Source organism: Oculina patagonica, chromosome 9 (assembly GCF_052425735.1).
Source record: "Oculina patagonica isolate OP01 chromosome 9, crgOcupat, whole genome shotgun sequence".
Taxonomy (NCBI): Eukaryota; Metazoa; Cnidaria; class Anthozoa; order Scleractinia; family Oculinidae; genus Oculina; species Oculina patagonica.
The window spans coordinates 31,304,498-31,320,240 of record NC_135766.1 but is presented as its reverse complement, the minus strand read 5'-3'; the positions used below and the strand labels follow the sequence as shown (position 1 = coordinate 31,320,240).

Below are 15,743 nucleotides of genomic sequence, written 5' to 3'. Positions count from 1 at the left end.
TCTATGTCATAAACAAGTAATCACATGTTTCCTCGTAAAATTAAGGATTAATATCACTTGTGTTTTCAGAAGTTGTAGAAATTGCCCTCGTCGCTTCGCGACTCTGGCAATTTCTACAACTTCCGAAAACACGAGTGATATTAATCCTTAATTTTACTCGGCCCCATGCGATTACCTATACTAATTCTAGGTGGTGGTGGTGGTGGAGGTTTTCTTTCAAATGGAAGAAGTTCACAACGTGACTTTGGTGGCTCCATGGGAAAAGGCGGGGAAGGTGGCAAGGGCTTTCTTCAGGGAGGAGTGGGTGGAAGAGCCGTGTGGTACAATGTTTTTGGGGGATTTGGTGGTGGTGCTTCAGGATCGGGAAAGGAGGTGGAGGTGGAGGAGGATACTCTGGTGGAAGCAGTGGAGCGAATAAATATGTCTCCTGTGGGGGAGGGGGAGGGTCTTACAACGTCGGAAAAAATCAGCAAAATGAATGCTGCTATAAAACGGCCGGTCATGGTCAGGTGACCATTACATTAGTGTAGTAATATTAACTGTGATAGTTGTCGCCTACCTTCCCAGATTTACATTCCTCAGATCTTTAGAATCTCGTAACATTGATGTGTTTTAGAACCGAGATGAATTAGCTCAACCATAATCAAATACTATAACAATTAAAACTCTCAAATCTGATTGATCGTCAGGAGCTTGCCCAAAATAGGGCAGTCTACAGCATACAGCATACATACTACTTATGCAACGCTTTCATGGTACTATGGATTCCCCGTCCTGTATGCTCGTATACACACGAGCCTTTAGGCGGCGTGTATGCCAGAAAATACAGTGACAAGTGGGAATCCTAGAGCCGATGTTGTGTCTATTTTATACCATGCCATAGAAATTACTAAACTCGGAATACAGTCGCGCGCACTATGGGAAGGTTGGATTGAATCCGTCGAATATACAACGGCTTTCCTGTATTCTAATTAGCTGTATTTTTTATGGCATGGTATAAAATATAGTATACTGTACATGTCATTTACCCGCTCTAATCATTTTATTTTTTTTAAGGTTTCCCTTGTATCACAGTCAAAAAGAAACTTACCTTATTATAGGAATATAACGAATCACTTTAACAACTCGAACAAAATGTACGCGTAATAAAATTAACGCGAATTGTCGAAAATTTATGTTAACATGCATTTAATTAACGCGAATTCTCGTGTGGTGTGTGCTTACATGCAGTTAATTAATGCGAATTTGATGCGTAGTAATTTTTATTGCAACCTGCGCTATTCAAAAGACAAAACAACAACCATTCTACTTCCCCGGATAAAACCCTGTTATGCTTTCCATGTCATTTTCGGTATTATTTTAACTTCGGATAAACGTTTCGGCCAATTCTTCAAACAAAACACGTTTGTGCGATTCTAAAATGGACGCCATATTGAAACATGACGAAGCACATGGCATGGAGATGACGTCATTCGCCCCTGAACAATTTTGTGGGGTGGCCAAATTGATGACCATAGAAAGATAGCCCAAAAACTCGACTACAAACGGATTTAGGACAGCGTTCTCCTTCGTCGAACGCAACAAAGATTTCATTTCCTTTCACACACCTATCTGAGCGTCACTTTGACTTTACTACAGGGGCCTAGACCAGTTTATTTTCAATAGCCCCAATACCCCGGACAAATGCAAACCAGACAATACCAGAATGAGCTCGCTCGAAGCGCCCTTTGATTTGAACCTAAAAGACCTTATTCTGTGACGCAATTTTCTCAGAAACAATGCAAAATAAAAGTAAACAACAACATCAACTGCTTACCTTGAAGATTCACGTGTGGCTTGGCCGGGTTGAAATCGCCGTAAAACAAAAGATAAAGAAATAATTATAACTTGCAAATAAAAAAAGCGCTAAAACGAGCAAAATGAACAAAAGTTGGACACGAATCCTTATAATTTTGCTATACTTACGCTATACTTCGCCATCTCTTCACGTCACAAATTTCCACTATGTTGGAGCCATCTTGAATTAACCAAGTGTCAGCCAATCAGCGAACCGGAAACACGCCACGTGATCACTAGTTTCCTATCCAGTCCTTTTACTATCCATTGCCCAATTGCAAACCGAGAGAGACTGGCACTAATTTAATTTTATCCGGACGGAAGTGGTCTTTTGGCTTTTCTTTTGTGACCTTATGACTTGCCTTTTCTCGACATCATGGCGAAAAAGTCGGCCAAAAAGGAAAGCCAGCCCGAAATTTCCCTTGAAAAAGTTATAAGCGAAGGTTCGAGGATCCATCGAAGTGGAGCGTAGAATGCCTTCAGAAGTGCTTACTTAAACTTGGGCAAAGTGCGTCTGGATCGAAGGAACTCTTAGTCAAAAGAATCGTTAACTTAAAAAAACACCCGCTGATTTTGGACAAAATTATATTAAGGAGAAAGAAATCCTTCAATTTTAAATCACGGCTCTTAGTTCGGAACTTTCCGCCACCAGAAGCAACCTGGACGGCAGATTCAAGTCATTATCCAAAGGTAACTCATTTTTGTTTTTGTTTTTTCACAAACAAATGAACAAATGAGTCTTACCTGTTTCTCATTAAAAATAAACTGTTGTAAGTTCTATTAAGACTGGTAATTTGCGAGCTGTGACTCAATGAAGTTTATTTTAAGTATAGCTGTTCAATGTATAATAGGTAGAATTTTTGTTTTAGTTTACAGGTGCCATGATCAAAAATTATCAAGATCTCAAGCGCCAAGGTAGCCTGGGTCCGTACCGAAAAGCTCTTCGCATGTTAAACAGCAGGAAAGTTAAAACCGTTAAAGTCTGCAAAGAAGGAAGTTCTATTTTCGTAAAAGCACATATATTTAAAAGTTTTACACCTACAAACAATGGAGTAACAAGACCTGCAGTTGTTCGGTTCCAGGATGGTACACCTATTAAGGGCCACAGTGAATGTGCAGTGGGACTTTCAGGGTTATGCTTTCATGTTGTTTGCTTACTGATATATCTGCAACATTACACCAGCCATGGAGTTAAATTTCTTGCTCTTACTTGCACTCAGAAAATTCAAAAGTGGCACAGAAAGGGTGTAACAAAGCAAACTGAGCTGTGTCATGTACCTCTGTCCCAACTCCGAAATGTGCGATCATCCAGGAAGACACTGGACAGTTCACGCCCAAAAAGAAAGTTGAATGTTTCAAATGCCCAAGGCTTGTCCGATGAGTCATTGGAGAAAAATGATTGGTCGAAACTATTTATCGGAATCTCAGAGACATGGTTAGACGACCCCATATCGGACTCAGAAATCGAAATGTCGGGTTATTCTGTGTACCGTCATGACCGAAAAAACGGTGGAGTGGCACTTTGTGCTGGGAAAAGTGAAACACAATGTACGAAGGGACTTAGAGGATGATTTTGAAGCCATTTGGATAGAAATGCAACTGGATAAAGTGAAATATTTAATCGGATGCGTATACAGGGACCCAGACGAATCCCTTGAGGTTTTTGACTATTTGGATGATGTTATGAGGGACGCGACTAAAAACAATTTGGAAGTCATTGTCATCGGTGATCTCAACTGTGACATTTTTAAGACCTCAAGGCAGACAGAGAGACTGCTGGAATTTACCATGGTCAATGAGCTTGAGCAACTGATAAAAGAACCAAAGCGTGTGACTTCGGCAACAAGCACTCTTATTGATGTGCGTGTTAATCACCTCAACACCTGTATTGTTTAAAAAAGCAGGTGCAATCAATAGCTGCGGTCACATCTACGACGTAACTAAAGTTTAACTATAGTTAGTCTCAAGTTACGTGACGTCATACCTAGCTATAGTTAGTGCTTTCTGTCGTCTTTGCGGTCACACCAATGCAGTTAACTATAGTTAGTTCTGATTAGGTTGTGAATAATTTGGTATTTAAATTAGTTTATGAGAGCCCCTTGTTGTTTATTTGTGTCCAGTTGTTCCTCTATTTTTTCTATTTTTGCACGGCATTTCGGCGTTGAAGAAAATACAATGAAGTAAGGATGCTAGAAACCGAAGAATTCAAGCTTTATTTTTGCTAACATTGATGACATGTAATTTCTTGGCATGTTGTTTTTCTTGTTTTTCTTCCCTTGACGCTTTGTTTTGCATATTTATGTTCATCTCGCACGTGCGAAAAGAATTGTCGCATTCTGATTGGCTTTTGGAATTCGTTTGTAAACTTAAGACTAACCCAATAACCTTGCTTGGGTATAACTATAGTTAGTGTGTATTGTTTTGGATCAGCGAGGTGTAAATTTTCTAACTATAGTTAGGGCGAACAGAGAAGCGGTCACATTGCCGAAATAGCTAACTATAGTTAACGCCGTCCTTACTATAGTTAGCAGTCTAGATGTGACCGCTGCCAATATCGCTTTCAGCGACCATTATCCCATCTACGGTGTCATGCATGGCTCAGCGACTCGCCCGGATAAACATCGGATTATAACAGCGCGCCCTTGGAAAGACAAAAATGTAAATGATTTTATAGCTGATCTGAAGCAAGCTCCATGGTGCCTGATTGACTCTTTCAACGACGTTGACGATATGTGTTCAGCCTGGGAATCGCTGATGAAATCTTTGATAGACCAACATTTTCCTCCAAAGAAGAAGCGTATTCGTAGACAGACGCACCCGTGGCTTGACAGTAGTGTTCTTAAACTCATGAGAACGCGCGATCAAGTACACAAGAGAGCAAGAAAGTCACGACTGTCTTCGGATTGGAATGAATATAAATCCCTTCGAAACAGAGTCACCGCTATAAACAGAAAAGCCCGAAAGAATTATTTCAAAAATAAGCTCGAGGAAAACCGCAGCAAACCCAAGGCTTTTGGGGACACATTACGTCAAGTTTTGCCCTCCAAGAAAAACCGCACTGAGATCGACAAGTTAGTAGTCGATTGTAAAGAGCTAATTGACAAGCGTGACATTGCTAATTCTCTAAACGAGTATTTTACAACAATTACTTCCTCGCTGTTAGCCAGTCAGCAATCCCACGGCTACCCAGACGAGCTACAACAGACGGGTCCTTTAGCGTTTCCCAGTCACAGCTTCAATTTTCGCGCCGTGAGTGAAAACTTTGTTTTTCAGGCTCTACGAACCATGGACATATCTAAGGCCACAGGTGCAGACACCATTCCAGCTAAAGTCAATAGGATTGCTGCACCATACACCAGCAATGTTGTAGCTAAGTTATTCAACACATCTTTCAGATGCGGCCGCTTTCCGTCCATCTGGTAAACGGCAAGAGTAACTCCCTTGTTTAAAGGAGGGCCACAGACCGAACGTGATAATTATAGACCAATTTCCATTCTTCCATGTATCTCAAAAGTGCTTGAATCGTTTGCCAACACTGATCTTCAAGGTTTTGCAGCAGACAATGGCCTCATCAGTGACCATCAATTTGCATATGCCAGGTTTTCGTCTACCACTGTTGCGCTTATCATAGCCGTTGATTCATGGAAATTTGCCATTGACAGGGGTGAAAAAGTTGTTTGTACTTTCTTGGACCTAAGAAAAGCTTTTGACGTAATTGATCACAACATCTTGATCAGTAAACTGTCAAAACGCGGAGTGACTGGAAACGAACTTGAATGGTTCAACAGCTACTTACAGGAAAGAAACCAATTCGTGTCATACGGAAGTGTCGAGTCTGAACGCCGTTTAATCACGCACGGATTCCCGCAAGGTTCGGTTCTCGGACCTACTCTATTCAACATCCATATCAACGGTATCACCGACACTTGCACAGACAGCGAAGTAGTACTATACGCCGACGACACGGAAATCCACGCCAGCGCAAAAGATGATAGTGCAGCTGAAAAACGTGTCAACAGAGATCTAAAAAGTACTGCAACATGGTGGAATCAGAATGGTTTAATCAGTAATCATAAGAAATGCGAGGCTATGTTGATTGGATCAGAGCACGCTGTTAAAAACACCCGAGTGTTACAGATTATCCTCAATGGAAAACAAATGAAACAGTCAGACTACTTCAAGTACTTAGGAATATACCTCGATCAGTGTCTGACTTGGAACAAACATGTAGCCTATATACAATCTAGAGTTAACCCTAAACTAAAACTGCTTATCAGAATTTCATCTTTTCTCAGCCGCGATATTTTGCTCAGGATCTACAAGCAGACTCAGGGGCGGATCCAGGGGGGGGGGGTGGATTGGGTGGCTTGCCATCCCCCTTGATCCACCAGAAAAATGAAAATAAACATATTAAATAGAAAATAAGGACAATTTCCATCCACCTTTCATAGTCAGGCGGCCGTTCAAAGTTAAGAAAGGCTATTTTTCCAAAATAGGAGATTTTCGACAGCCTGTTTTACAAACTTCTGGCTTAATGTAGCAAAACATGTGTGTTTAATTTTAAAAAGTTAGATTCCTTTTGACTTTCAAGAGTTGTTTTAGCCTTGCTGGAATGATTTCATCTCCATTTACATCCTTTTTAAGCGAGTTTTCGTACCGTTTATACGCATCGAAGCGATTTCACAAGCAAACGAAGTCGCCAAAGTTGCCCCCAGGCCACTTTGCCAAGGGCTTAAAATTTTCACGCACGTGGGTTAGCAAAAAAACGCATATCTGTTCTTTCCTGTAAGTTCGCGGCTTGTCAACTTTAAATTTCAATCACTGTTCATGTCATAAGAACTAGACTTTTTCTCCAAAATATAACTCACGGTAAGTTAAAGAAAGAATATTTGCCAAATTATCAAGGAAAAACAGTGGTTTAATAACTTAATTGACAGCTGTATAAAGCTGCTCAGAATGGCGGAAATCGCGTCTAAGAGGCTTCAACTTTTCAAAATTTTCTGAGGGGGGCATGCCCCCAGACCCCCTTAGGGGGATGGAGCCTTCGCCTCCATTAAATATGAGCCTCGGACACAAAATCATCTGCACTCCCACTTCAAAAAACTGCCTGAAAGCCCGAAAGCCCACTCATAAAAAACAAACTGGTATAGTAAACAAAAAAACAGCCACCCCCGTTTGAAAAATCCTGGATCCGCCCCTGAGACTGTGCTACCTTAATTAGATTATGGTTGTGTTGTATGGGGCGAATGCAGCAAAGAGAACGCACAACGTTTAGAGCGCCTGCAAAACCAAGCAATGCGAATAATATTGCATGCTGACCGTAAGACATGTACTCAGGAGATGCGCACCAAATTACAGCTATTATCACTTCACAGTAGACGTCTTTTCATCAAGCTACAATATGTTTACAAGATAATTAACAACATTAACTGCCCTAAGCAGTTGAGAGGTTATTTAATGAAACGATCGCAGAGACATTGTCGATCTTTTAGAGATCCAACACTATTAGATCTACCACAAGTTAAGACCAAATGTGGACAGACCTCGTTTAGGTTTTCAGCTGCGAGTGCCCGGAACAAACTGCCAAGAGATTCGTGAGCTCGCAACACTTACAGAATTTAAAGGCAAAACATTCACTTATCTCATGAACATGTACAGTGCAAATCACACGTGTACAATTTAAATTTAAATTTTTGTATACATATACATAGTTTTTAGGTTTTTAATTGTAAATTTTACGCTAGTAATTTTTTATGCTTTTAAATTTTATGCTTTGTAAATTTTATGCTTTTATACTGGTCACCGATTGATACCAGTCAATCTCCTTGATTGACTGACCGGTCTACCAGGATAAATAAAGTTATTATTAAACGCGATATCAATGGAATGGTATCTAGAATCAGAAATGGGATTCAAGAAACTAAGGTTAACATTGAGAGCCATATCTATGACCAGCTAAAGAAATATGATGTGAAATCTGGGCTTTTTGAGCAGCTGCATTATAATTATAATTACAGATTAAAACAAGCCCTTTAAGATCACAACTATGCAAAGGACTGCTTTCATGATAAGCAATTGCTAAATCCAAGATTTTCTGCGAATGATTGTGATGTTTGGTATGCACCTTTGCTATTGACTGATAACATTGCGGAAGATCCAAACACTGTAGATGATCAGCTTGTCACAGGAATGTTAGCCCCAGCTGAGGATCAACATGCCCCTTGGTGCTTCAGTGGCAAAGAATCAAACTATGTATAAACATGAAACAGTAAATATGTTAAGCAATTAGAAGGTATTGTTGAGGCTGCAAAGGGTAATCTTGTAAGTGAGGGGGACAAAAATATCAAAGTTCTGTCCATATCAGTTCCTCCCTTGAAACCAGTTTATGCATTTGGCTTTAATTACCATGAAGTCAAACAAAATACCCAAGAATGGTTTGATCTCCGTATTGGAAAAGTAACCTGCAGTATAATAGGTAATCTGATTGGACTTGCTGGAGAGAAAGAGCACTTGCATTATTTATTATGTGTCAAAAACAAAATTGATCCTAATAAAGTAAAGCCAAAGAAATTTGCTAGTTTTACCAGAGGTAGACAGTTTGAAGCTTTTGTAACAGCAACAAAACTGCCAGTCACTTCATGTGGTTTTTTACCCACCCAAGTGATATTAAGTATGGGGGAAGCCCAGATGGTGTTGGCCTGGGTTTTTTATTGGAAGTTAAAACAAGGGTGGCAGGGAGTGATGGACCACTTATCGCTGTAACAGCTAACCATCTTCTCCAGACAAACTACCAGATGGCAATCACTGGAGCAACTATTGTGTTTTTGCAATCCTATCATCCTGAAACAAAAAGCTTCAATCTATTTTTAATACAGAAAAACAACTTTCTTCTCACTGTTACAAAAACCATCATTGATCACATGATCACTGGACTGAGTATTATCTCTGAATGGCCTCATGAAGAGGACAAACTCCTTAAAAAGCTGGGTGAACTGAATGTTGGCAGGGTGCCAACCTTTCAAAGCACAAAACCATTGAGATCATGGGTAAAAGAAAAATCCAAAAAAGTAATGAAAATCAACATCAACTAGTACTCTTCAGATTAATAATGTAAATTTTGTCTTAAAAACAGCTATGGAGGACATAAGCAAGCAAACAGAGATTATTGTTGGGTTACAAACATGAGCATATTTTTTTCTCTGACCATCAGCAGTTCATTTGCATAATTTATGCTACAGATATAATACTTGGACAAAATGTTATTAATTTTAAGTAATCAAATATTAAAAACTGTTAAGTGTTTTCTGTTTACGAAGATAGCTTATCTTGTAAACAATGCCTGTTAGCAGGATATCGAGTTGTATTTAAATGTTATTTTACTGCACTTTGCTGTCTTGTGTTTCCTTGGGACCAACAGGTTTCTTAGTCAAGTTAACAATGTGCCAGGGCAATCCAACAAATTCCAAGAAGGTCAACTCTCCCTAAAGGCCAGCATTTGTTCAAGATTGACCAGTCACGAATTCTGCCAATTGCATTTTCATTATAAATGCGAAGGGTTGCAATATCAAAATTTAGATTTATATCATTTTCATCATACTGATAGTTGTTCTTCAATGGTGGCCTGCTGTGATGTACTCCCATTTCATGACACAAATCACTAATTGCAAAGCCCTTATCAGTCATAACCACCTTTCCCTTAGGGCAGTAGTCTATAACTCCAATTTGTTCAGTGAGTTGTTCATCTGAGATTGACCCAGGAAAAGCATCAGAGCATTTACATAAAGCACTATGAGGAAAAATCCACACAGATACTTTACCAGTTGTGTGATTTTTGTAATGGCTGAAGGTGAGGTTATTCAACTCAAAATTATCTGATTGAGCAATCCAGGTCTCTGTGTTGTCCCCAAGAATTCCACAGCCAGCATACCCTGCATCAACAAAAACTCTAGGACTCTAGGGAGGGAAGCTTCAATAAAGCCAGGCAATGGCTTCAGATTAACTTCGTCTAGAATACAGCGAAGGAAAACCATCCAAGCAACAAACACTCTTCGAATAGTTGAGGAACTTCCACCTACTAACTTGGCCATAATGACAAGATCCACTGCATGTCTTGCCACAGCCAGTGTGACAAGGAGTTCTGTTCTGCTGTCAAGCAGTTTATTATGTGAATCTAATTTTTCTAAACTTTGAACACAGTCCGGATACACAATCAGATGTAAGAAAGGAATCACACATGCAAAAAGACAGTCAAATTCATTTTCAGTGAGTAAACCAGGACCTGAACAATCGATGAAAATCGATGATCGGAAAATCAATCGATCAATCAATGACAATCGATTAATTACTGTTGATTGGCATCGATTGGCATCGGCCAATCGATGATCAATCGATTATCACACTTTGGTGGTCGCGAACTTCATCGATTGCCATCGATTGGCATTAAACACAAAATCAATCCGAAGCATGAAGTAAATACTTACATACGTTGTTTTGTAAAAAAATAATAAAGCTCCTTTCCATTGAGATGAAGTTTACATCATAAGCTTTAATGTTTCTGTTTTTCATTTGAGTTTCCTACTGTTTGCTAGCACTAGAGACCACTAGAACTCCAAAGACACTTCGTTCTTCGTGACCGAGTCAAAATGGTGGACGTGACAGGCGAAACTCATCCCCAGACTCCCGCTGTTGTCTCGTTTTCGTTCCGACGTACGGAAGACGTATCTTTGAGTTCTCTCTGCTACTGTTTGATTTGAAATATTTCGGACGAGCGAGAAGATGTTTATGACATTGAAGGCGGCCGTTTAGTGGACTACAAGACAGAATTTTAGAAAAATTACATTGTACTTAGACAGCGAGGAATTCTGTAAGTTGCGATTTCTATTTACTTTGCCAGGAGTTGGTTCGAAAGCAAACCAGAAAGGTTATCATTGTTGTTGCTAATAAAATATAACATACAAGAGAGACCGTGTGTTTTAAAGTGAACTTATTTAACAAAACGATGGCAGTAAAATGATCGATTGAATTGGTAATCGATGATTGATAATCGATGAAAATCGATGTTAGTTAATTGATCGATTGTCATCGATCATCGATGAAATTGAGAATCGATGACAATCGATAATCACAAAAACTTTAGTGATCGATTGTTCATCGATTATCAATATCAATCGATTAATTAACAATTATTGGATGAGGTTGAGCATGATAGCGATAATTATCAAGGCCAAAGTTTCTGTTATCTGCCGAAGCCGAAGGCTGAGGCGGATAACAGAAACTGAGGCCTTGATAATTATCGCTATCATGCGAAAACCGAATCCAATAATTGTTTTATTATGCACATTCCTGAGCTGCACTTGTAAAGACAAGAGCGCGCACAAACTTTATTGTTTATATACTTTTATAAGCTTACAACCTTTCGTCCCTTCTGCATGCATAAAACTATTGTCTGTAGGTATGACGTCACTTCTACATATGTAAAATCTAATGTCTGTAGGTATGACGTAAGAGAAACAGCAAGCAAGAATTAGCTGCGTGCTTATAGCCAATCAAAATCAAGCTGGTGACACCAATGTATAATAATTGATATTGATTGTCATCGATTGTTATCGATTGCCATCGATTGTTCAGGTCCTGAGTAAACACATGTCAAATAATTCCTTATCCCTGTTCTTCAAGCAGTCATAGGTAAATCTTCTCTTATTAAGTTCGAATTTCATTTCTTTTATTTTCTGTTCGAAAAAATCTATCTCAAACTTAATTTTGTCTTGTAAGGCTGTCATTTCTTGTTGGAGCCGATCCATTTCTAAAACCCTTTCAGATAAAGCTTTATTTTCAGAAATCAGTGTTTTAATTTGGGCTTGGAGCGAAAGGTTTTCCTTTTCCAGCGCACTTCTTGTTTTCTTTCTCTTTTTGACAGGCGTCTTGTCCTTACATTCAAACAACCTTTCCTTAGGAGCTTTTCTTTTCCGCGTTGATTTGGGCTCACCTCTTTTATCGTGATTTGCTTCCACAAGAACTCTGCGGGCGCATGCAACCTTCTTCTTTAGACTCTTACTGGGTGTTTTCTCCATCAACGATTCCAATTTCTCTTGCTGTTGTTTGGAACAAATAACATCAGGAATATCGTCAAGAGATAGCCTCTCACCTTTACTCCAATGAGCTGAACAGATGACTTGTTTTGACCAGTTGACATTTTCGTTCTTTAATACAGCTTGATATTTTCTCCTGAGTTCGGGATCCACTGGCAAATTGTATTACCAAACACCCTTGGTCCGCCAACTGTTTTGGGCACAAAGTGCTGGCGCAATTCCAGTGCCAAACCATCGATCCCCAAAAACAGACAGTGAAAGAAGCCAAAGAACCATACGCCCTGCAAAGAACAGACCTTACAAAGCCGCCATTTTGATTCTCGCGCGTCCGGATGAATACATTTTCGATCCCAGGTTCTCTCGGTTTGAAATCAGGCAGTGGTTTGACACAGTCGTGGCGAGTTGCGTTTTGAAAACGATGAATTACGCGGTGTTTTTCCTTGCCTTATTCGCTGTTCATGGTAAATGGGTTATGATTTCATTTAGTTAACTTTAATTTGAATTTCATGTCACGTTTTGAAATAGCTGCAATTGTTAATATACTATGAAATGGATTACGCGTACAGCTATATCATTAGCGTAATAATATAAATTGACAATTCGTGTTTATAGGTGCACGTGTTCGATGCCAGAACTGCACTCGCACAAATCGCCAGCCTAACGCTTGCTCGAAACCCTGTGATCCCTCTCAAGATGATTGTAAAGGCAGCACTAGAGATTGTGTGTGCGATGGCGACTGTGGCTACAGCTGCGTCAAAAGAGGTATGTAGTCTTTATACATGTGCGTGCATTTCAAAATTTAAGCTTCAGCTAATTTTTGAAATTTTTTGAAAAATAAACTAGTGGGCAGCACTCTGCGAACGATATTTGTTTTTTAAAACTGATTTATTCTCCCATGTATTCCGATGATCCCCAGCAGAAACAAACGCAAACGAAAAACAAACCGAAACGGTAAATCTCAGAAAAAGGCATAAAAGAAAGACAAGGCGTGACATGTACAGAAGCATGATACTAACGAGAACTTATTTACGAACGCGTTTTGAGTTATTTAGTTATTAGGTATGCGCACATTAACTTTCGAACAGTAAAATTGTGGCCTATTATACACTTAAACTTATTACTGTATTAGTCTTTTGAGCTCACGCCGTGATCGCCACTTTAATCGCTACCTAGACATGACGATCTGTGATTCCCCGTTAAACGTGGAATTGCTGAGCTAGTGATCGTTATCTTGAACTGGCAATTTGCTACTTTGCTTCTTGGAACTGGCGAAATTGGTCTTTGGCGTGAGCAGGCCTTGATCATGATCATGAGAACACATTTTTTTTTTACAACAGACCTAAGTTATTGTGGTGGGAGGCGAATGACGAGCGCCGCTGGCACAAGCTTCAACCGGGGTCTAGGGGAATTCTCCCCTGAGATATTTACAAATATGAGGTGTTTGAAATAGCATTTCTATCCTTCTGAGAGCAGTTTCCACCAAGCAATCTTTTTAAACTGACTTAAATAATTGGAAAACAATATAATTTACAGAAATAGCACGAGTGCTAATCAGGCTAAACAATCCAACGATATGGTAACATTGTTACTGTTCTACTTTAGAATATTAAAGTGGCATAAGTATATTATCAAAATTTTATGGTAAGCGTTTTAAAACTTCAATAAGGGTTTGCTAAAGGTCCGAAAATCGGTGATGTCATTTTTTGGCATTATTTCAAGTTAATTGTTGTATAAATATATTGTTTGTCTTTAATTTCAGTATAAAAATTGTACATCAGGAAATAAAGGTCCAGTTTTACATCACTGGAGAATGTATTGTGTGTATCTGGCTGTATAGGGATGTACAGTGCTATATTATATGGATTTATGAAAAATTAAAACTAGCAATGGTACATTGCAATTCCTGAGTTTTGATTGGTTAACAGGCAATGGTATATAAGTTCTTATTAAAAACTAGCAATGGTATATTGCAATTCTTGCGTTTTGATTGGTTAACAGGCAATGGTACATAATTGTTTTAATAAAACAATTACTCCACTCGCGCTTGTTGGATATGAGATTGTTATAGCTAACTCGGCGCTACGTGCATTGGTGGCTATCTACCATCTCATATCCAACTCGCGCTTGTGGAATAATTGTTAAATATACCATTTACCACAAATATGGTAGCTGATACACGCCCGGGGGGGGGGGGGGTGCACTCCCCTATATGGCCTATACAGCGACGTGCCGCTGGATAGGGTATGGTTTTTGACTCCTCCGGTCCTGAACAGGGTATATAATTTCAAGCTCCTCTGTCCTAAACAGGGTCTGAAGCTGTCCTAGACAGGGTATGGATGCAAGACTGTCGTCCATGTATTTACATTGTTTTCGCTTTCGCTTCAATAAAAAGCATTATTTTATTTGGTGGGATCGGTGTTTTCGCATTTCAATGCATCAAACATCGTGTACGGGACGCAATCACAATCAAGCGTAAATGATTGTTGATGCTGTCCTTTGTCCTGAATAGGGTCTTAAAATAGCGGGTGTTGTCCTACACAGGGTAGGTATTTTAAGTTTTTATTGTCCTAAGCAGGGTCAGGGTTTCAAACCTCCAGCAGCACCCCTATACCTAAACTTAGGTCAAGTACCCCCCCCCCCCCCCGGGATACTCGTCAGCGAAAACAGCTGGGAAGCTCAAATATTGCAGTTTTTTGTTCACTTTTAATAAAACAATTATTCCGCTTGTTGGATATGAGATCGTTATAGCCAACTAAGCACTATGCGCCTCGTTAGCTATCTACCATCTCATATCCAACGTGTACTCGTGGAATAATTGTTAAGTAAAGCGTTGTATAGATCGGGATTTCAAATGACGGGGATGATCGAATAGGGGCAAAAATCAGGACCCCAAAAAATCCCTACGGCTTCACAAAACCCCAAAAAATCCTGGGCAAAATTCGACACCCAAACCAATCCCATGCCGAATTTCGTACCCATTAATTTTTTTTTTTTTTCAAAAAGGAGGAATGATCTGAATATATAACACAAAGAAAAAACAGTAGAAACACGTTCAGGGTTTGTACTTTATTCGCAGAACTATGCAGTCTATTGTTTTTAATACCCCCCAAAATCCTTTATTAAATCAAACCACCCAAAAAATACTTGCTCAATTTTCCTACCCCCAATAAATCCCGGAATCGAAAATTCCAACCCCCCCCCCACAAAAAAAAAATAAATCCTCCCGGTTGTGGTATAGTGCTTTATATGGGTGTATAGTGCTATATAGGGGTTTATAGTGCAGTATAGGAGTGTATAGTGCTGTAAGGGGGGGGTATGGGGGTAGGGGTGTATAGTGCTGTATAGGGGTGTATAGTGCTGTATATTGGTTTATAGTAATGTATAGTGCTGTATAGGGGTGTATAGAGCTGTATAGGGGTGTATAGTGCATTATAGGGGTGTATAATGGTGTATAGGGGTGTATAGAGCTGTGTAGGGGTGTATAGTGCTGTATAGGGGCGTATAATGCTGTATAGGGTTGTATAGTGCTGTATAGGGGTGTATAGTGCTGTATTGGGGTGTATAGTGCTGTATAAGCGTGTATAGGGGTGTATAGTGCTGTATTGGGGTGTATAGTGCTGTATAGGGGTGTATAGTGCTGTATTGGGGTGTATAGTGCTGTATAAGCATGTATAAGGGTTTATAGTGCTGTATTGGGGTGTATAATGCTGTATAAGGGCGTATAGGGGCGAATAGTGCTGTATAGGGGTGTATTAAGTGCTGTATAGGGGCGCATAGTGCTGTAAAGAGGTTTATAGTGCTGTATTAGGGTGTATAATG

General features: G+C 39.6%; 2 protein-coding genes and 3 pseudogenes across 12 annotated transcripts in view; 4 read left to right on the top strand and 1 right to left on the bottom strand.

Annotated features, from left to right (window-relative positions):
* Positions 1-15,743, top strand: part of LOC144664619 (uncharacterized) — a 140,554-nt gene that overhangs the window by 21,078 nt on the left and 103,733 nt on the right. The window lies entirely within an intron of this gene.
* Positions 1-15,743, top strand: part of LOC144666689 (uncharacterized) — an 88,959-nt pseudogene that overhangs the window by 6,783 nt on the left and 66,433 nt on the right. The gene's annotated exons all lie outside the window — the stretch shown is intronic.
* LOC144664669 (CUB and sushi domain-containing protein 3-like) overlaps positions 469-15,743 on the top strand; it is a 39,143-nt gene continuing 23,868 nt past the window's right edge. Inside the window, exons 1-2 of one of the 3 annotated variants that reach the window (XM_078525848.1) lie at positions 469-509; positions 12,537-12,686. Coding sequence is in view for 1 of the 3 variants with exons in the window: in XM_078525847.1 (XP_078381973.1) it covers positions 12,343-12,385; positions 12,537-12,686 (193 nt within the window). In the remaining 2 variants the exon portion in view is untranslated. Of the gene's footprint in view, positions 510-2,427; positions 2,527-12,289; positions 12,386-12,536; positions 12,687-15,743 lie in introns of those variants that run through there. The other 2 variants (XM_078525849.1, XM_078525847.1) reach the window with 2 other exon arrangements.
* On the top strand, positions 2,718-8,942 carry LOC144664687 (uncharacterized; annotated as a pseudogene).
* LOC144664846 (uncharacterized) lies at positions 9,213-12,223 on the bottom strand (annotated as a pseudogene).